Raw genomic sequence first — 23,350 nt, 5'->3', positions numbered from 1 at the left:
TAAAATCAGAAATCATGTATTTTATTTAGTAGTGTATGTGGTAAAAAGCTAGAACTTCGCATTCATCGTATTTTTGTAAAACATTTGGTGTCCGTATGTAGGGTAGCTAACGTAAACAATATTATTATTGTACATAGTAAGATTGGTTCTAAAGTTATAAATGAGAAAAATAAACGACTTTGATTTGAAATAAGCGTTTTACTACAAAAAAAAGTACTAGATTGGCCTCGTTGAGATGCTGTTTGCATAGAATCATTGTGACTTGTAAATTTTACAAATTGCAATTGTAGGTAATTGACGGAAAAAAACAAAGGAGCAATATTTGAAGTAGGTCTAAACTTTAATATACATTTCAAGGCGCGGTTTAATCTCGTTTTTAATTTTCTAAAATGTGGTTTTTATTTAGCAACTTTATTTTTACTGGTAGTAGGACCTCTTGTGAGTCCCCGCGGGTAGGTACCACCACCTTGCCTATTTCTGCCGTGAAGCAGTAATGCGTTTCTGTTTGATGGGGGGGCAGCCGTTGTAACTATACTCGAGACTTTAGAACTTATTTTTCAAGGTGGGTGGCGCATTTACGTTGTAGATGTCTATGGGCTCCAGTAACCAGTTAACTCTAGGTGGGCTGTGAGATCGTCCATCCATCTAAGCAATAAATAAAAAAACTGTTATTGCGAAAATCAATTAGGATGCACTTTTTCACAATATCTATTTAATTACTATGTTTTTAAGTACATATTTTTAAATAAATGTTCTTTCTAATAGGTGGAAAATACTCGTCTGGACAGTACACGTACAAGATCTACCATTTGGCGTCCAAAGTTCCGGCCTTCATCAGGCTACTTGCTCCGAAAGGATCTCTCGAAGTACACGAAGAAGCGTGGAACGCCTACCCGTACTGTAGAACAGTGCTGACGGTAAGAACATAAACTTGAGTTTATATACAGGGTGTTAGCAGATCGTTTCCGAAGCCGTAACCGGAATAAACTAAAGTAAACAAAACAATACTTACTAATCGCATATTATGTTGTCTTTTTTTTTATTGCTTAGATGTGTGGACGAGCTCACAGCCCACCTGGTGTTAAGTGGTTGCTGGAGCCCATAGACATCTACAACGTAAATGCGCCACGCACCTTGAGATATAAGTTCTAAGGTCTCATTATAGTTACAACAGCTGCCCCACCCTTCAAACCGAAACGCATTACTGCTTCACGGCTGAAATAGCCAGGGAGGTGGTACCTACCCGTTCGGACTCACAAGAGGTCCTACCACCAGTAAAATTAGTCGTATTAGTAAGATTCTTTTTTTTTATAATTCAAACAAAATATTTTGCACGATACTACGTTCTTTTTTGCGACAGTTTTGTTGAGTTTTCGATTGTGATTTTTTTGTGTGTCTTATTTAGTTTTTCGGCAACGATTCCAATATGTATATCCTCTACGCACAAAAAATCCATTCGTGATTTTAAAAATACACTAATGCTGAAGCTCTTAAGTATACACGAGCCTGTTGAAAAGACTTCCTTATTTTGTGTTTAACGGTCTCGAGACAGTTTGAAATAATGTAACACGTGAAGCTTTCGTTATTTTAATATGGTTAAGTTACTGTAATGTCATGCGTTCTTAGAACAGGAAGGTGGTATCTTGTTGCCGTGTATATAGACTTCTTATATACATCAGAGCAGATAAGTTTCAGTCAACGCAGGCGAAAAGATCTAAAGCTTGTGACACACAGGCTTTTAAGTTAGTCTATAGCTTCCAGTCACCACATAATGTCAGTTATGAAGTGAGCTAATGCGATTATGCCAGTTTTCAGCATTACGTGTCCTTCTTCTTTAATTGAATGAAACATGTAGATGCATTGAAGGTCAAAAGCATAGTAGTGACTTGACTGTGTCGGATACAATTTTGAATATGCAATTTCGAAAAGGGCACATGTCGCATATTTTGTCAAATATGTTTTTTCATATACGTATTTTTCATTTCATATCAGTTTTGAGGCTTACCTACACCCATTTTATAATAATTCCAGTGATTTTCAATTGCTAATTAACACTAAAATATATCTCAAAAGTTAATATTTGAAATTTTACACTGCTTTAGGAAATAATAATCAGTTTTTTTTCATTTCCTGAACATTTTACATTTTCAGAGATGTGCCCTTTTCGAAATTGCATATTCAATTATATAAATGGATTATTAAGCCCAAAACTCGTGCGTTGTCTTGATCGATTGTGCCAATGATATAGAATTTGGCACGTGGATCTTTGGAACTTGGTAACGTGTTGGTGATATATTTAATTTATTTTTCAGAATCCCGGTTACATGAAAGAAAACTTCGTTATATGTATAGAATCGCTGCATTTACCGGACGCCGGCGACCAATACAATGTGAGTTCTGACTTCCTTTCGACAAAAATTTCATGTTTACTTTCTTCGATAACTTTTTTAATCACTACTGTGTATTTCTATTTTTTATCGACGTTAACACAAAGTCGAATACTTTGTGTTCATATTTTTTATTGCTTTCGTATTTATTGTGTAGGGATAAATGGTTCTAAGGCAACGGTCGTTAATATCAGTGTACTCATAATAGATACGTATTATACTAGCCTTTGATATCGTAATTATAAAGCACTCGACATTAGTGTACTTAGAGTAGGTATCTGAAGGATCGCAAGTTGAAAGTACCAAGAAACGAAAAGGACTGTTGTGTGTGATAGCACACATTCAAGGCTTTTATGGTTGTGTGTATGATCAACGGTAATAACATAAGTCAGCTTGTTTGTGTTTTGTTTGATGCATTGTTGTGAATTTGTCGCCCAAATTTACATTCTAATTGTGGTGTTAACTGGTTACCGAAATCTACAGGTATAAATAACATTGTGAACATCACAGCTGACCTACAGATATGAGGTCAAAATGTCAATTGTTACGAGACGGAAATAGGAAGTTTGTGGAATCTATAGGAACTGATTTAAATTTGAAACTGGAATAGAACAGTTGTTGCTGTAATACAAACATAAATTTGGTCTTTACATAGCGGTAAATTTCATTCAAGAATTAGGTTATTATTTAAAAAAGCGATCCCCACTCTTGGGTCGTATCAGGGATAGTGAACATTAGCCTTCTATCGTGTTAGACTTCCAAAGCTTTATCGCGTCTAGAAAATGTAAATGTATTTTAAAATGTAAAGCCCCATAATATTCGTTGAAATATTTCTTAATGTGTAATCAAGTATTTGATGAAGAATTTAAAATGTTGGAATAAGATTTTGCAGTAAAATATCTGCAGAATATTTAAATAAAGGTACATACACACAGTAAATTTGTTTTATCGGGGCTAAAGAAAATATACAGTTTCGTTCGACCTTCCTATGTCTTTGATATGTTTTAGATAAAGACGTTTCACCATTAAACTACGTAATTTTCATATAACTTTGATAATGTTACGCGGAAGTATTATTTAATTTCGTGTCGCTTCTTTTTAGTTTTTTTTGTTTTTGTTTTGACGAATTCGGCTATAAATATGTAACATTAGTGTGTTTATTTAGTTTGATGACTAGTTACATTATTCGTTTATCTCCGACGAAGAATAATTTTTGTGAGCGCAATGTACGTGTGGGTAATAGAAAATCAATTTCAAATTGAAGACGTCTTAATGTCTACTTGACGACCTGGGCCTCGAATCAATGCGGAAATACATGAAGTCAGCGTCAGAACGTTACTTCGATAAGGCTATGCGTCATGATAATCGCCTTATCGTTGCCGCCGCTGACTACTCCCCGAATCCTGATCACACAGGAGACAGTCACCGTCGACGCCCTAGATACGTCCTTACAGATCCATCAGATCCAATAACCTTTGCATTAGACGCCTTCATCTCTAACATTAACAGCAGGCTTAGGGACCCCGGTAACTGTTATCGTCGAACTCTACCAAGAGTTCGCCGTGCAACCTAACCCATGCATCAGTCCGCTGAGTTTCTCGCCGGATCTTCTAAGCGGGTCGGAATTCCCATCCGGTAGTAGATTCATTCGCGAAGCAGTTGCTCGTAGATCGCTAAGAGACTCGTTAGAGACGGAACTGGGAATGGGCAATAAGCGCTCAGCGTACTTTGAGCTGGTCGTTCTTGCAGGTTGGTAGATAGCTTGCCCATCTAGAACGATAAAAAAATCGAGACTGCGATTTGGTTGTGATTTGAAACACTTTTTAGAAACTGCAGAGACTTCTGTTTGTTTTCTATATACCTACCTGATGCTCTATCTTGTTAAGATGAATACTTATATTTTTCTAAAGAAACACTAAATTATAGTAATATACTTACATATGTGTGCGAAATTGATTTAAAGGATTTAAATTATTATTCCATTCATAATTAAGATATAGATTGACTCGGATGATTAGAAGCGTGAGTGCGATAATTATCGTTTTAGTCTTGAATTACCAACACTAGCAAGTCTGCTTCGGGAACAGCCCTCCTACATCCAGTGGGAACATTTTTTTGGAGAAATATAAAGTAAACGATTCTTGCATTCACAATTCAAATCGGAACTGAATTACGATACATTTACGTCATTAGTTCGTTACGTAATTTTTCCAATAGAAGTTATTAGTGCATATAATTGCTAATAGCATACTTATAGACACTGTCCATCGGTAAATGGTTGTCAGTTGGAACGCAGAATAGATAAGGCTTTTGGTTAATCTATATCTATACTAATATATAAATCTACAGTGGTTTTTACGGATGTTCCGTTATAACTACTGAACCATGCATCCGATTGACTTGAAACTTGGTATCCATGTAGAAAATACATGTACTTAATGGATAGCCTAATATTTATATGAGTGTTGGACTCCGTACACCAGTTGCGGGGGGGGGCGTTAATGATGAGAATCTTTGTGGGGGTGAGAAATAATAATGTTAATTTTAAATGCCCAGCGAAGCGGACGGGTACAGCTAGTAGATATATAGATCTAGTGATTTACATGCGGTAGTTTCGTGAATAAAAAAAAACGAAATATGTATGTGCATATATGTATATTCGAAGGCTAAGTTGCGTATATTTTTTGCATAAATTGCTCTGATACGGATTGGTGTTTATAATTTTTTTTGAAGTGAAACTTCCTTATCGGCGTTGGAAAAAAATTTACCGTCACATTTTTCGGTTACGCGTCACATTTTTCCGTTACGCGCCATCTGTTTTGTATTCATGTCTATGATAATAAAATCCTTTTGTTTAAACTTTATCTAATTTAACTTTTTTGTATTCATGTCTATGATAATAAAATCCTTTTGTTTAAACTTTATCTAATTTAACTTTATTTAACCAATTTCTAGAAAGTTGCATGTAGATCATTTTTCGAAAAATAAGGCCATAAACAAGTTTCACTTCTTACGTGTGTACACTAGTACACGCACACATTTTTTTTTCTTTTGGGATCTCGACCTCAAGACTATTATGTAACTTTGAAACTAAAAATGTTAATGTATGTTTTGATGTACACGTATTCTTCGCCACGGCTCAAAGCACAAACAAATTTGGTTTGATACATTTCAGATTCGCATTGTTACGCGAATATTTATATAGTAATCGGTAAAGAGCCATCAAAATATGTGAAATATAAACAATATCTATTTTAATGATATTTAATAAATATAATACAGATAGTTTTTGCCTTATATTAATACTTTTTGTACTTCATTTTATATAATTCTTAAATATTTTGTTAAATAATTTTCATATTTTTTTATAAAACCTTTTGTTTCACTGGTGCTACTACGTAACAAATTGTTTTCATGACTTATTCGCCATGTTAGCTGATTGCAGTGTAAGCATGATTATATGTTGATTGGCGTTCTTGAAGTAAAGGCTTACTGACGGCCTCCGTTTCTTGTCGTGGCATTGATTAAATTTAATTGTAAAGAAAAACCTTCATAGTCTAAAACTCTTTAGTTTTATAAAAAGGATTTTTCTTAAATGTCATTCAGTGAAGTTTGACATTAAGTAAAAAGAAAGTTCAGTTTGTTAATATAATAATTTTATTAAATTAAGGGCTTTAAATGTTGTTTTCTCATTATACACATAACAGAAAACGCAATTAAGTCTTTTATTGTTTATTTATTCTGGAGTACCCAATATCATTATAAAACAACATTTTTTGCAACACCATGAATAAAATGGAAAAATTAAGGTTTGATTTTGCTGTGAAATCAACGGAAGATGGAAAATCAAATGTTGTATGCATAACTTCAATTGCTACACCTGATGGACAGATTTTTGGGATACCAACCGAATATCAAAATGCCAACTTTCATGAAGAAATTACAAAAACTTCAAATTATGCAAAGGTAAAAAATTCTTTAAACAAAAGACACCAAACCAGAAAAGTATGGATTACTTTGACAAATGATATGTCAAGAATTTATTTAGACGAGGATCAAAATTTACAATTTGATGATTTTTATTTGGAAGAAATTTCGGAGAGCAATGCTAAGTCTATAATTGACGATTCGAATCAGAACGTTGAAAAATTATTAGAAAAAATGCTTGAAGAAAAAATAAATAAAACGGAAACTCAAAATTTAAACAAAATTTCTAAGGAATTCATCATTGAAAAATTTTCTGGGAGAAATCCAAACGCTTCACAATGGATTAAAGATTTCAATAAGGAATGTGAGCGTTTTAAAATAAAAGAAGACAAAAACAAAATAGAAAATTTTAAAATTTTTTTTGGAGTACAGTAGTGTAGATTGGTATAATTGTATGTTAATGAAATTGAATATAGACTCAGAATGGAAAAAATGGGAAGAAAATTTTTGCAGGACATTTGCAAGCAAAGGCTGGTCACCCGTTAAATATGCTCTAGCTTTCAAATATCAAGTTGGACCTTTACTTGACTATGCTTTAAAAAAAGAAAAATTGTTGCTAGAAGTCAGGAAGTCGATTGATACTGGGACACTCATAGACCTGATAGCATTCGGATTACCTAATTATGTTGCTGACAAAATAGATAGGGAAAACATACAGGGAACAGAAGATCTTTATAACGAAATAGGAAGACTAGAACATCTTGTTGGGAAAAATAAATTTGATAATAAATTTGATATTAAATATTCCGATACTACATATTATTATAGAAAAAATAAAGAAACAAAACCTTGCTTAATATGTTTAAAGGAAAAAAAAGGTAAACGTTACCATCCCGAAGAAAGCTGTTGGTTTAAGGAAAATAATAAAAAAACAATTGTACGAAACATAAATAATTCTGAATTGGAAATCGAATTAAATGAGAAGAATCCAAAAAACTAGAGGTGCCACCATTAATAAAAGTCAAGTTAACATTAAATGATACTTTTAAAGTATCTGGAATTTATGATTCTGGGTCAAATGTGTCTTTGATCAATGCAAAATTATTGAAAATACAACCCAAAGAAAATTCAGGTGATATAGAAAAAGTTAATTTGAAAACTATTAATGGTGAGAAGAAAACAAAAGGTATTGTAACATTAAAAATAAAAATCTATAATATTGAAGGTTTTATGGATGTATTTATAATAGATAACGTCAACTTTAATTATGATTTTTTAATTGGTTTGGATTGTATAAAAAAATTCAAACTAATACAAACGGAAGAACTAAAAATTGAACAATGCTACAAGTCAGAAGAAAATCTGAAAGATAATAAAAGCTATAATTATTCTCCTACAACTGTCGAAATTCCTAATGTACTAGGTAACAGAAATGAAGGAGGTTTTTCAGAACCTGAAATATTAAAAAAAGAAATTAATTCTACACACAATGGTGAGATTAACTTTAATGAACACATAAACTCGGAAGGATTTGAAATAGTTGTAAGCCATCTTGATGCCTACCAGCAGTCGGAAATTAATAAATTAGTAGAAAAATACAAAGCAATCTTCGCCAAAGATAAGTATGACGTGGGGACAGTAAAAGATTATGAAGCTCATATTGACTTAATGGTGGATAAGTATTGTTTCAAACGTCCCTACAGATGCACGGTTGAAGATAGAAAAGAAATAGAAACCCAAATATCAACACTATTAAAAAGGAATTTGATCGAGGAGTCTTACAGCCCATTTGCTGCTCCAGTAACTCTGGCATATAAAAAAGAAGATGGAAGAAAATCAAGGCTATGTATAGATTTCAGAGAATTGAACAAAATAATTGTACCCCAATTACAACCATTTCCATTGATAGAGGATTTGATGGTAAAAACTGTAAATTGTAAATATTTTTCAACCCTTGACATAAATTCAGCTTTTTGGTCAATTCCAATGAAAATTCAAGACAGATACAAAACTGCATTTGTTACACAAGAAGGCCATTTTCAATGGACGTGTCTTCCATTTGGAATAAAGACAGCGCCTGCCATTTTCCAAAGAATATTGAGTAACGTAATTAGGAAACATAAACTTTCGAGTTTTGTAGTGAATTTTATAGATGACATTTTAATTTTTTCGAAAACTTTTAAAGAGCATTTAATGCACCTATCAAAACTACTGGAAGCAATACTAACAGAAGGATTTAGACTGAAATTTTCGAAATGCAGTTTTGCAAATAATTCCGCCAAATATTTAGGTCATATAATAGAAAATAATTCAGTTAAACCTCTAAAAGATTACTTAACCGCTGTAAAAAAGTTCCCAGTTCCAGAAACAAGAAAAAATATACGTCAATTCTTAGGAAAAGTAAACTTTTACCACAAATTTGTACCTCATAGTGCAATTATACTAGACCCGTTACACAATCTGTTGCGAAAGGATGTGAAGTTTATCTGGTCTACAGAATGTCAGAAATCATTTGATAAAATAAAAGAACTGCTATGTTCAGAACCAGTTTTAAAGATTTTCGATACCGATAAATATTTACACGGATGCAAGTATCAAAGGAGTGGGAGCGGTGCTAAAACAAGAAGAAAAAAATGGTATAAGTAAACCTGTTTCTTATTTTTCAAAAAAACTAACAGAGGCCCAGAAGAAAAAGAAGGCAATATATCTAGAATGTCTGGCAATAAAAGAAGCTGTGAAATATTGGCAGCACTTGCTTATGGGAAGAGAATTTATAGTATATTCAGATCATAAACCATTAGAGAATATGAATGTTAGAGCCAGAACTGATGAAGAACTAGGGGATTTGATGTACTATTTATCTCAATATAATTTTGAAATAAAATATTATCCAGGAAAATCGAATCAGGAAGCTGATTGTTTGAGCAGAAATCCTGTTCTAGAGTCTTATGAAAACACTGATGATTTTTTAAGAGTGGTAAATTGAATAAGCATAAATGACATAAAAAATGATCAGAACACAAATACAGATCTACGAAATGGAAAACATATCTTCGAAAATGGAATATATTACAAGTTAAACAGAAGAAGAAAAAAAATCGTACTTACAGAAGAATTTAGTAAGAATTTCATAAAAGCTGTTCACAACAGCTACTGCCATATAGGGAGATCGCAATTAATAAAAAAAATTACGCCTTTTTACGAGGCCAAAAATATGATCGCAAACATTAAAAATATTTGTGAAAATTGTGAAATTTGTATAAGGAATAAGTCAAGAAGAAAGTCAAGATTTGGATTAATGTCACATTTGGGTCCAGCAACACGTCCATTCGAGATAGTATCTATTGACACAGTTGGAGGTTTTGGAGGGTCACGTTCTACAAAAAAATATATGCATCTTATAGTAGATCATTTTACAAGATATGCATTTATTTTAACATCTAAGAACCAAAGCTCTGGAGATTTTATAAAACTTATACAAAGTGTGACACAAAACTATAATATTGACATAGTATTAACAGACCAATATCCTGGCATAAATTCGAAAGAATTTAAAGATTTTCTGAAAAAGGAAAATATTACAATGGTTTTCACTGCTGTAGATGCACCATTTTCAAATGGGCTTAATGAAAGATTGAATCAAACTTTAGTTAATAAGATTCGATGTAAAATTAATGAAAATAATAAAAAAATAGCATGGACATCGATTGCACAGAAATGTGTGGAAATATACAATGAAACTGAACACACGGTCACGCGGTTTGCCCCTAAATACCTTTTGGAAGGTAAAAATGTGGATGTTTTACCACTGGAACTAAAAGCAAATGGTACAATTGAAGATCTTGAGAGAAACAGAAAATTAGCTTTTGAGAATACAGTTAAATCTCACAATTATAACAAAAAAGCATTTGATATTAATAGAAAAGAATGTGAACTGAAAGTTGGAGACCAAGTTTATGTAGAAAATGGAAATCGATTAAATAGGAAAAAAATGGATGAATTGAGAATTGGACCCTTCAAAATTCTAAAAAAGATTTCAAATTCAATATATTTAGTTGATATCGGACACAAAAAAATGGAATCGAACCTCTATCACATTACAAAATTATCTCCAGTATCAGTTCCTACATGAACAATTACATGTAATTGTTTCCCTAAGGGGGGGGAGATGTAAAGAAAAACCTTCATAGTCTAAAACTCTTTAGTTTTATAAAAAGGATTTTTCTTAAATGTCATTCAGTGAAGTTTGACATTAAGTAAAAAGAAAGTTCAGTTTGTTAATATAATAATTTTATTAAATTAAGGGCTTTAAATGTTGTTTTCTCATTATACACATAACAGAAAACGCAATTAAGTCTTTTATTGTTTATTTATTCTGGAGTACCCAATATCATTATATATAGTTAATCGCAAACAAGATGACAAAAGTAAATTTATAATAAAACAGAACGTAAAATAAACTTTAGATATAATGGGGAAAATGTAATGAGATATCGCGAACTTAGGTAGGTCATGTTGTAAGCCTGGGTGATTAGATATCATAATCCTGGTAATTTCTGCCACGAAGCTTTTTTCCCTGCCTAACCGTTGGTAGCATTTAACTGCATCTACCACCGGATAGGAATCGCGACCCATTAAGAAAAAATATGTCATAGCAGTTTGGGTTTTAATATCTTTTAGTTTTTTTATTTATAACTTAGACGTGTCAACAAACCCTATAGAAATCATAACGAGAAAGTTGCTACTCACCACGAGACATGAGATCGAAGTCTTAATAGTATTGTAAAGCGGTTGACCTATTCTTCAAATCGGAACACATGACCTGCTCCGTTGCTCCCAATAGAGACAGCCCATTGAGTTTCTCGCCGGATCTTCTCAGTGGGTCGCGAGTCCGATCCGGTGGTAAATTCTGCACTGCTCTTGCAAAGTGTTAGCAAATTCTCTCAGATCGAGCCCGTGAGATCACCTATCCGCGCATACTCGGAATAGCTTCTTAGACTACTGGCGAAATAGGCCTCATAGACTACCAGCGAAATAGGTAGGGAACAGAGAAATAAATTTATCGTTTGATTTGATCAAATTTTATCATACTCGATAAATAAATTAAAGACATACAATCATATTATTTATATAGATAGTAACTATACATAATAGAGTATAGAGCCTTGGGAAATCATCACTTAATTGGTCTTTTTTCTTTAAGCCTAATCGTTCTACTTTTGTTGTTAAAAAGTAAATTCGAATTTAATGCAAACTAATAAACGATTGCATCAAATTTAATATTCAATCAATATATCGAACGTATATTTTGAGGTTGTCTCGAAAGTACTGTCAGTATCCATTAATATTCCCTGAAACTAGGTCAAGAAAGGTTTCGGTTCTAAAACCAAACTAGGTATTTCTATCTTGTTCGGTTTTTATGAATATCGGTCAAGTAGACCGCTATAGTATGCCTGATTCAACTTCCGCATGTGGATCTTGTTTGATTTTCCTTTAATTTTTTATAGTCAATGAACGCAATTATCTCACAGCCTATCTGGCGGTAAAGCGTTTGTCGAAACTAATCAAACATTATAACGTGGATTCCGCCACACATCTTGAAACACGAAGTCGATGTTTTAGCTTCATAATAGTTATCCCACTCTTCAAATTGGAACGCATGGTTTACATCCGCCAGAAATAGGCAGGCTAGTGGAACCCGTCCATGAGAATTTATAAAACAATGTGAACTACTACCACTTAAAAATAAAAGTCGTTTTTAAACGATTTAAGGTGACAGATATGAAATGTTCAAACTGAAAATATTTAATTACTTACTATACTCTATTTCAATTACGAAGTCCCATGAGACAGATGTTATTATTATTATGTTGTTGTGTGTGTGAATTAATTGTATAATGATTTAGATTGATTGTGTATTTTTTATATGATGTTTACGACATTGATGATGATTACTGGTGGTAGGACCTCGTGTGAGTCCGCACGGGTAGGTACCACCGCCCCGCCTATTTCTGCCGTGAAGCAGTAATGCGTTTCGGTTTGAAGGGTGGGGTAGCCGTTGTAACTATACTGAGAACTTATATCTCAAGGTGGGTGGCGCATTTACGTTGTAGATGTCTATGGGCTCCAGTAACCACTTAATATCAGGTGGGCTGTGAGCTCATTCACGCGCATCTAAGCAATAAAAAATAAAAATAAAAAATGAACAAAAAGTAATTATTATTTCAAATGATGCGAAACGTGAAGAGTTACGTTCTAAGAAGTGTCAAAATGGACTTCGTAATTGGAATAGAGTATAAGATGTAGGCTAATTTTAAGTTTTGTGAAAATTTTATTATACCTAATTATTTTCGTAGAAATGATAATCTTCTTACCCTTATCAAATTTGGGTTAAGCACATTGTAAATGCATGCCCTAAATATCGTTCGTTTTGGATTACAGTTTTACAGCTGACGTGCCTTACGTCAACTCTCTTATTATGACAACTTCGATATAAGTTCGATAAATAATCGTACGATCACCCACTTTTTACTCAGGAACCGATTTTTATCAGTTAATGCGTGAAACTTAAAGTGTAATTCGCGATAAATATCGCACGACGTCTGATAAAATAATGTTATGTGTAATCTTTTAAAAATTGTTTTTTTTTTATTTAGGCATTATCAAATTTTTATCGTAAATACCTCTTTTATTTGGGTAATTAAATGTCGTTTTCAATGAAATAACTCTAATAAAATATTTGTTATTTATACAAGGTTGATTCGAATACGTACTTTAAATTCCTAACTATAAAGGTAAACAAAAAGCCTACAGTAAGATCGTAACATCTGTAAAGTTTAGAACATTAAATTGCCTGTTATTGTTTTTCATTTATAGTTGAACTAGCTTACGACATCAATTTTAAAGTCACTACATTTGAAACATGAAGTCGATGTCGCAATTGTATATATTTATACAACTGTTATTTTATCCTTCAAACCGAATTGCATGACTTCTTTGCGGGAGAAGTAAGCATGATACACCTTGTAACCAACTAACAAAATAAATCATAACACAACCAACTAAGTTTTCTATTTTCAATGAAAACTTGAGCTATTCCTAATTTAAATGTCCTCCTCCTCCTCCTTCAGTCGATCGCTCATTGCTGAGCATCGTGATGCGCCCGCCTGTGACCTTTTTTTGTAATTTTTAGCCACTTATGTCGGTCAGTGGCACAGTGAAGTGCGTGGCTCAGTCTCATGTCCAGACATTCAGACACTTGGTAACTCCATCTTTTTCGGCTACGACCTCTGGATCGTCTTCCATCCACTTTACCCGTCACTAAATTAAATGTAATTTAAATGTAATAATTTAAATGTAAACAAAAAAAAAACAATTTTTTAAATGAAATACTACATTTTTCTCTTTCTTTACTTTCTTTATTTTCTACCATTAAAAATGATTACATATGTTGGTAAAACGAAATAAACAAAGCGCTTGGTAGTATGCCTTGCGTGCTCACAACACGTCCCGAAACTAGTACTTAAGATAGAAATCTAAGGAATTTATGGTAGGAGTGAACCATTACATACGAATTATGCTTGTTTCAATTTGGTATTCCACTACGGAGGGTGCCGTTACGCATAGGTTGGTAACGATAAAAAAATTGGGAAATTTCACTGAATTTCAACGTATGTTTAATGGTATGACTTAAAATGTACTGTGAAGAGGATACGCGTGAACAGATTTATAATAAAAAACAATATAATATGATTAATAATAAAAGGGAGGTTTTTTTTATTAAATTTCAAAGAATTAGCTTATATTTGGTATACCTAGCAGAAGCTTCACAAAAAAAGATCTTTAAATTAATACGTGAAGCAACAATTTTGTACCCCTTTTCACGAAAATTGCGCTAACGGAGAGCTAGATTTCCCACACTTATAGAGAATATAGAGAAGGAGTGCAGAATGTTAATTTTTTTTTATTATAGATAAAAATAATATTAAATCAGTAAAAAAATCATTACAATACACTACTAGGTATGTATTTGACACAACATATATGTATACTCTTTGTTTATTGTCAAACTTTTGTTATTGTTTAAAGTCTATGGTCAAATTGAGAATAGATTAATATTATTTGTCTATACTGTAGTCTTGGTGAAATTTGTGATTATAGAAGTATGTAATAGTCTTTGACAATAGAACCATAATAATAATGTTCAAACTTATATTTTCAATTAATTATAATCGAATTTCGACTACTCTGGGGACCACTAGTCTTAATAATTAGCACTCAAAAATTGTATATTCGTAATCCATCATTTGTGAACTTGAAAAGGTAGAACGAGACTGGTTCTAGTAAAGCGGGAGCGCGGCTCGTGAGGAAATTTTGCTGATTTCGCACATTTGATTTTGTTCATAAGTGGCAAAAGTGGTTAATAACAAATAGACTTAACCCTCAGTTCTCGCCGGATCTTCTCAGTGGGTCGCGTTTCCGATCCGGTGGTAGATTCTGCGAAGCACGGCTCTTGCTAGGTGGTTCGTGTTAGCAACGTCATCAGGTTTGAGCCCCGTGAGCTCACCTACTAGTTGAGGCTACGCTGATATAGCCTCTCAAGGCTCTCAGCTTAGGTAGGAATTAAAAAAAACAGATAGGGATTATCTGATTAGTTAATTGTTTCAGGTCCACGAGCTGCCGCCTGAGAAACTAAAGACCCGCGAGGTGGTCCCCATAGACATTGCGAACGACCCCCTCCCGTCGGCCGACTACAAATCGGAGACCGACCCGACCAAGTTCAAGTCTACGAAGACCGGCCGCGGACCGCTCGTCGGGCCAAACTGGAAGAACGACGTGAAACCGGTCATGACGTGCTACAAGCTCGTCACGGCCGAGTTCAAATGGTTTGGTCTCCAGGTAATCTATACATCTATACATATAAATAAAATTGGAGTGTCTGTTTGTAATATTGAAATAGCCTCTTTTTACTACATGCATATGAATATATATACGGGTACATACACCAAAATAACATTTTTTACAATTTTTGTCTGTCTGTTTCTTCCGGCTAATCTCTGGAACGGCTGGACCGATTTTGACGAGACTGATAGGTAGCTGATGATATAAGGAGTAACTTAGGCTACTTTTTTTAAGAGTAGCTTCGCCCCGCGGCGTCTCCCGCGGTACGACAATAACCGCGGGTAACATCGCGGGACTCAGCTATCAATAATAAAATTTAATGTTTCCGAAGCGAAGCAAGGGCGGGTCGCTATCAATAATAAAATTTAATGTTTCCGAAGCGAAGCGAGGGCGGGTCGCTAGTCTTCTTCTATCTTCTTCACACTCACATTTATAAAATTAATATGGAAATATTGATTTACAAATAAAGGAAACACCTTTTATCTATTTTCTATCTATATATATAAAAATGAATTGCTGTTCGTTAGTCTCGCTAAAACTCGAGAACGGCTGGACCGATTTGGCTAATTTTGGTCTTGAATTATTGGTAGAAGTCCAGAGAAGGTTTAAAAGGTAGATAAATGAATGAAAATGTTCGGAATTAAATAAAAATAACAATTTTGTTTTCCCTTTGATGTGTCCTCTGTCGGACGGGGATTCGTTTTGTTTGTTTTAAGTTTATTTTATACAAAAGTTTAGGTCTTTTATTTATCGATTAAGGCACTACGAAGTCTGCCGGGTCACCTAGTATGCCATGAAAATAATTCTAGACGTTCATATGCGGTTTCAGGATTAGTAGTTTTGGTAATGATATTAACACATTTCTATTTTCAGAATAAGGTAGAGAATGTCATCCAGAAATCGGAGCGACGATTGTTCACAATCTTTCACAGGTACTGATTGATGGCTTTATTAGTAAATATTTATTTTATAATTTATCTTAAGGTTTACAAACGAGGACTTTTTTGAATCTCGTTTGACGTGCATCTTGAGATAATATTACTATTGTCATTATAAGCTGGTTGAAATGCAGTAAAAATTGTACTTGGTGGAAAATCGCAATTATTCTAGGCTAAATGATGAATGTAATCAACTGAAATTATATTTAGTACAAATTAAGTTGGGTTCAAAAATATTTCTATAGACTGTGTTCGAATTGTAGGTAGGTAGTAATTTTATTAGTGAAAACAGATAACAATGTTACTATATACCAATAAAATAGTATTGTAATCGACCGACAGACAATAGCCGAGTCGCAATTTGTGATTTTTAAAAATTTGAAATGCAGTTTTTTTTATTGCTTAGATGAGTGGACGAGCTCACAGCCCACCTGGTCTGAAGTGGTTACTGGAGCGCATAGACATCCACAACGTAAATGCGCCACCCACCTTGAGATATAAGTTCTAAGGTCTCAAGTATAGTTACAACGGCTGCCCTACCCTTCAAACCGAAACTGCTTCACGGCAGAAATAGGCAGAGGCAGGCATACCTACTCACGCGGACTCATAAGAGATCTTACCACCAGTAATTACGCAAATTATAATTTTGCGGGTTTTAATTTTTATAATACGATGTTATTCCTTAACCGTGGAAGTCAATCGTGAACATTTGTTGAGTACGTATTTCATAAGAAAAATTAGTACCCGCCTGCGAGATTCGAACACCGGTGCATTGCTACATAGGAATGCACCGGACGTCTTATCCTTTAGGCCACGACGACTTCAAAATTTATCGATTTACCCATTATTTTTTATTTACAGACAAGTGTTCTGTTCGATGGACGACTGGTACGGAATGACGATGGCCGACATCCGAGCTATCGAGGATCGCACCAAGGAGGAGTTGGAGAAGCTGCGGCGCGAGGGAGAGGTGCGCGGCATGCGGGCCGACAACGAGTAGATAGACGCACGGCGCCCGCACCGCACCGCACACACACGAGAGCTGATTGAATTATGAATTCAACTTGGTTACTTAGGTACGTTGACTAAATATTCCTGTGAGTATAGTACATTATATTAATGAGGTCTATAAAACCAAAACGCAGCTAAATCCAATTCTGTCAAATATTCAGGTAAACTACAAAAAACGTCCTAAACACGTCATTACGGATCCTCCAGAGCCACCGAAGTACTGCTCTTGCTAGGGCCAGTGTTAGGTTTGAGCCCCGTGAGCTCACTTACACGTCAAGGAGTAGCTGAAATAACTTTGTTCGGATAGCTACGATATTCTATATTTTAAAACAGATTTATGACAATATTACTAATAATCTGAATTTTAAATGATAAAACTTCGTTTATATTTGAGTGCAGAGTAAAAATAAAATTTTTGAACTGAATTCGCTAGAGATTTAACTGCATTTGTTATAACATAAAAACACTAAAGCGCGTCCAACTAACTAAACTAGATGGCGCCATAATTAATTCATTTTGCGACTTTAAAGGCGTTTAGCGGCTTTTGATTTTATAGGCCTCATTTTATTAGGTTTTCGCGAGTCCCACACGAGATTAAAAACACTTTTACGGTTTAACTCGAGCTCGTACTGTACGTGCGTGTCGGTCGGGCAAATCTCGCTATCTCTCTCTGTAAAGCGAACGTTAGAAAAGGATGAACGATTAGGTAAAGTTTCACACCGCCCTGCGATGTTTTAGTACAAATTTATTTATGCTTATTGGTGGTAGGACCTATTGTAAGTCCGCACGGGTAGGTACCACCACCCCGTCTATTTCTGCCGTGAAGCAGTAATGCGTTTCGGTTCGTAGGGTGGGGCAGCCGTTGTAACTATACTGAGACCTTAGAACTTATATCTCAAGGCGTGTGGCGCATTTACGTTGTAGATGTCTATGGGCTCGAGTAACCACTTAACACCAGGTGGGCTGTGAGTTCGCCCACAAATCTAAGCAATAAAAAAAGAAATGCACCCGAATTTAAGAGTGCAAAACTGTATGATTACTATTTTCGACTAAGGCAGAAGGTGAGACAAGAATCAACTTGAATCGATTTAGTTACGCCGGTGAAATAGAGAAAGAGAGAGAGAGATAGAGATAGAAAAATGTCCGATCAGAATTGAAAACATTAACTTTAAATTTTTAAGGGCGAGATTACACCGTGTAAGTGTTTTTAATGACTGTAAACATAGTTTTTGAAACTATTATTAGTTGGATGTTAAAACGTTTAGTGGGATATTTTCCCTTTGAAAAGCAATAAAAATTTATCGAGTTCCGCACTCGGTACGCATATTTTCACGTTCATATTTATGCCCGAGCTTCGAATTCTCGAGATTGTTTTCTGACAAATGAAAATAATTCACGTCTCAATTGGAATTATGTTGAAAAATATTCAAAATTTATTTTGGCTTACAAAACAATAAGATGCCACTGTGTGTACTATATATATAGTTATTGTTTAAACGTTTTTACTCGACCGATTCAATTCGTAATACAATAAGTCGAGAAAAAGGCGATACAAAAGGAATTCGTCGATATGTGATGCTTGGGCATAGATTACCATTAGGTAAATAATAATTATTATTAAAGTGCGGCGTAGTTAATATAATAAATAACCATTAAGTGAATGTAGTCAGTGGTTGTTTTCAGGTAGTGTTGTCGTTACCTTATTACTGATTAACACAATTCGATATAAATCTTTGACAATTACTTATTAGAAAATCGATTGGTGAATAAATATAGTATAAAAGCATTTTATGTCAACGGAAACTATAAATTTTCAGTTTAACTATTAACATAATATATTTTGTTAAGTTGAAAGGTTCGAAAGAACCATTTGGGCTGTTGTGTATTTATATTAATTGATAGTAGGTAAATTAATTGAAAAGAAAGTAAATATTGTAAGTATCTTTGCGCAATAGTATATCCTAGTTTGGTCGAGAGTGGTTCTATGTGAAATAAAATATTATTGGTGCAGAAATATGTTTTAATAATAGCAAATTATGTGAAGTGGAATTTTGGTTTATTGATAACTTTGGTGTTGCAAGACGAATATTTAACTTAACTGTGGTTTAAAAGGTCATTGGGACGTTCTTTGGTAAATTAATTGTAATTCGTAAATTGGGATGTGGTTCAATTTGCAACACCGTACCATAATGGCATGTATATTTTTTTTTTATGAAATAAGTTTCTTTTAACGAATCAGTATTTTAAAATATTGTGTGACATTCCAAACTGTGCCGGTTGTCGTTCGAGCATTTCCTAGTTTGATTTGCCGATTGTTTTTCTCCTCATACAAAATGGCTCTCTGAAATAAGTGCAGTACCTAATATAAATAACCACTTTGTATCATTGTGTATTGTTCAAGAAAATAAACAAAGCAAAATTTACAATTTTTAAAACATATGTAATGTTTATTTATTAATGTTATTTCAGTCTTCATAGCCATGTATTTACAGTCTTAAATAAGGCTATTCAAAGCTCTTGAAAATTTTACGAAAGTATTTCTTTGAAAATTATAGTAAAAAACATTAAGTTCCTTTCGTAATTTTCAGGAGCTTTAAATAACGTTTTGTATTTGCTTAATAATGCACTATGTTTCAAGTATTTTTTACTTATGTTGTTATAAGTTTTACGTCAAATATAAGATATGTATTTGATTACTTTTTTTTTATTCTGTTGGCCATTCGCTTCTAGCTTGTTTAGTGCTTTTGATGTTTGTTTTAAATTAACTTGCAAACGATTTCAAGTAAACTATGTATTTTAGACCAAGGTATAAGAAAAATTCCGATAGCAATATTATCTAGACGGAAATAATGTGCCCTACCTACCATACAGTCAGTACATGAATAGTAAAATGTACATATTATTTCAAGTTTATTTGCTTTTGTTGCTATTGCAGTTACCAAATGAATGTACACGTAATTATTATTTTTTTGCTTCCATTAAGTTTAAATAAATTTCGCATGTTTACTAATCCCAAGAGATACATTTTACTAAGTAAGAATTGCTGTTTCACTGTTCTAAGATAGACATCCGTAGGAAATTTGCGTCAAATAGTGTTTTAATAGCTAAAATTGTCAATTTTTAAATGTTTAGCTAATTTAAAGATTTGCATTTAAAATTAATAAAAAATATATATTGTACCTATTAATAATATTTGTTGTAAAATGTAACTATCGATTTGATGCCAATATGAATAAAAGTAACTTAATCTGTTGCTTTGTTTTTATTTCCCAGAAAGTTTATACTATTTGAATTCAAACTTCAGAATTCAATTGATGAATAATTTAATCTGTTTTGAATATAAATGACACAAAATATATACAAAACAAAATCAATACTTATATCTAGTAAAAAAGGAACTGATTTTATATTTATTGTATTTCGAAAAAAAATATGGCACTAATGATAATTTAAAACTTACTTAGAATAAACATAAAATCAATATCTTTAGTTGTTTTTTGTGCTCAGACTACATGGAATATAAATTTATCACAGGAAAAAAGGGTATCGCTCTTAAACATGACTTTCAGTCCTAACTTAAAACAAAATTAATATGTAATACATGTAAATAGTGTACAGACAATATTATAAAACAATATAAATAACACTAAAGTACAAGACATTAGTAACGTTTATATGATTCTTACAAGCTTAAGAAAGCGTTCATAATAAAATCCTTCGTATTAAAAAAAAAAACTTCATAACATACACTATACAAGGATGTAGATGAATTTAGTACCCACCTACTTATCACTTAATGGCTTAGGTCTAATAATATATGAAATTAACCACTAAATTTGGGTTTGTTCGCGACCCAAGCCTACTCCATAAGTTAGGGTTGCCATAAGCTAATAATTGTTTTTTTCTGTACCCTACGATTTAGGCAAATCAGCTCACAACACATTTAAAAGGAGCTTACATAAAAGCTTTTTGATCGCGTTATCGTAATTTATTAAATGTTTTGAAAAGAAAGCTTATAAATTTTTTTTCTAACCAGTTTAAAAACTAACAAAAACCTCAATTATCGAATGCATTCAATCTATGATAAAATTAAGAACTCGTTCCGGTTAGTTTGTGTTTATTAAAATATTGTTAATACTTATTGTACAACAAATCTGTCACAATGCTGAAAAGTTTCCTATCTAAAATACGTTTTTATTTTACTGCTCATAGTTGGATCAGCTCAGAACTACACGTCGATAGGCTATAGACATCAAAGGCAAGATGGTGGTTATACCTCCATTAAAATACCTTATTTTAATTCACATATTTATTCAATAATTTCAATGGTTAATTATATGATTTTTAGAATTAAGTTGTTATTTGAACAAAAGCATATAAATACCTGTTTGGAAAAACTATCTCTGTGTTAGGGAACGTACCCATACTACGTGACCCGTTTAGGGGGGGGGGGGGGGGGGGGCTTGAGCGGAGTCTTTAAAATACTACGGTCAGTCACAGGAGCGGGGGGTGGCTCAGGTTTTTGTCACGTAGTCGATTTTAATGAGAGAAATCTCGTATTTTTTTGACCTATATTCGAATATAGCGCGCAGTGTTTAGCGCTTTGTAAACTCACACTACATAATTCACTAGTAATTTAAGTGTGCATGCAGTCTTATGCAATAAAGACGAGTATAAACCAAATATATATATATATTTTTTTCTATTTTTTCCTGTGAAATGATTAAAAACCATAACTACGAATTACTATGTGAAAAGTGAAGGGGGAGAGGGGGGTCTTGGCATATAATACGAGTGATCACCGAGGGGAGGGAGAGGTCGAAAAAACTAAAAAAATAGGTCACGTAGTATGGGTATGTTCCCTTATAGGAGGTTAAAATAACAAAATTATTCTGAGTATAATTTTCAAATGTATAACCAATTAACATGACTTAGTTAAAAATGATCAAGAACTACTGACTTACATAAATTCAATTACACAGGCATGATGGTTGAGTAAGTTTAAAAGTTTTAAAATCTTATTTTGAAGGCGTAACTCAATATTAGAATGAGTACATTTAGGTCTTGAAGACGATTGGTTCCATTAGTTTGAAAAAACAATTAATTTACTGTACTAAATAATTATACTATAAATTCAACTTGAACCATTTGTTATTATAATGGGATGCAATTATCATCAGTCTACAGACATCATTGCTGGATATAGCCTTCCTGCAGGTCCATCACAATGACCAGATTCTTCAGGTTCCCTTGAGCTTCAATAGGTAAGTATGTCAGTCCATATTGTCGGAGGCTTGCCCAAAATGACCATACAAGGGTCATATTTTATTTCTACTTATTTAACATCCTGTCTTCATTTTATGATCGCAGAAAATAATCAAATGGTTACATTAAACATTATTAAAAACTAGAGAGCTTTATTGAAAAAAAAATAGTTATTATAACTTGTGTGAATTCGTAAATTAATTTGTGATCTTATCTATAAATATTCTCTAATGCTTGTGTTGTGTATCCTATCTTCTCATGTCGTGACTTCCTGAACAAATCTGTGTATATATATTTTTTTTATTTGACTACCATATGGGAGAATATATTTCAATATTCCTATTTATTCAGTTCTGAACAGATGACAGTTTTATTGCCATATTAGATACAGAAAACAGTAACCAGCAAGGATACGCTTTTGTTTTTAATAAAAAAATTAAGTTCCTTAAATTATTAATAATAGTTAAAATATGTGCAGCCCACAAAAAAAATTAAACTTAAATTGGCCCATTGATTAAAAAGGTTGTTAACCCCTGAGTTATTGAATTAAAAAATATCTTAAATTACACATAAAATTTTCCTAATTAACTACACTGTCACAAAAAAAAAAACTTTAATTGGAATAAGAGATCAATTCATTGTATATGATTTTGTGTATTTTGATAGCTTCTTTGATGCAGCAATGTCCAATGCAATTTAAACAGATACAATTATATTATTCAATCATCAACTTCTAGTTCAAGTTCAATATCAACCAAATTAACTTTCCTTAGTGTATTTATTACCATGTACCTGGAGAACATCACATACAGATACCTAAACCACACCATTTGTGAGGAATGGAGTTTCATGGCTCTGACTATTCTTCTGCTTTCTGTCCATCGCAGAAAATATCTGAAACATAAATTTTGTCAATATTTA

The 23,350-nt window shown here is 33.1% G+C and overlaps 3 protein-coding genes across 3 annotated transcripts in view; 2 read left to right on the top strand and 1 right to left on the bottom strand.

The window, feature by feature from the left end:
* The window catches only part of LOC101746630 (phosphatidylinositol transfer protein alpha isoform), a 35,714-nt gene extending 15,298 nt beyond the window's left edge, over positions 1–20,416 (top strand). Inside the window, exons 4-8 of the mRNA XM_004928814.5 lie at positions 766–917; positions 2,313–2,390; positions 14,982–15,212; positions 16,089–16,147; positions 17,015–20,416. Coding sequence (XP_004928871.1) covers positions 766–917; positions 2,313–2,390; positions 14,982–15,212; positions 16,089–16,147; positions 17,015–17,153 — 659 coding nt within the window. The 3' untranslated portion in view covers positions 17,154–20,416. The remainder of the gene's footprint in view (positions 1–765; positions 918–2,312; positions 2,391–14,981; positions 15,213–16,088; positions 16,148–17,014) is intronic.
* Positions 17,443–23,350, bottom strand: part of LOC101746769 (N-acetylglucosaminyl-phosphatidylinositol de-N-acetylase) — a 7,470-nt gene continuing 1,562 nt past the window's right edge. The window contains exon 4 of the mRNA XM_004928815.5: positions 17,443–23,323. Within this exon, the coding sequence (XP_004928872.1) occupies positions 23,149–23,323 (175 nt within the window). The 3' untranslated portion in view covers positions 17,443–23,148. The remainder of the gene's footprint in view (positions 23,324–23,350) is intronic.
* The window catches only part of LOC692955 (myosin light polypeptide 9), a 23,594-nt gene continuing 23,506 nt past the window's right edge, over positions 23,263–23,350 (top strand). Inside the window, 1 exon segment of the mRNA NM_001110298.1 lies at positions 23,263–23,273. The gene's annotated coding sequence lies outside the window, so the exon portion shown is untranslated.

This window comes from Bombyx mori, chromosome 16 (assembly GCF_030269925.1).
Source record: "Bombyx mori chromosome 16, ASM3026992v2".
NCBI classification, from domain to species: domain Eukaryota; kingdom Metazoa; phylum Arthropoda; class Insecta; order Lepidoptera; family Bombycidae; genus Bombyx; species Bombyx mori.
Note: the sequence above shows the minus strand (reverse complement) of the source record. Positions and strands in the feature narration are given on the sequence as shown.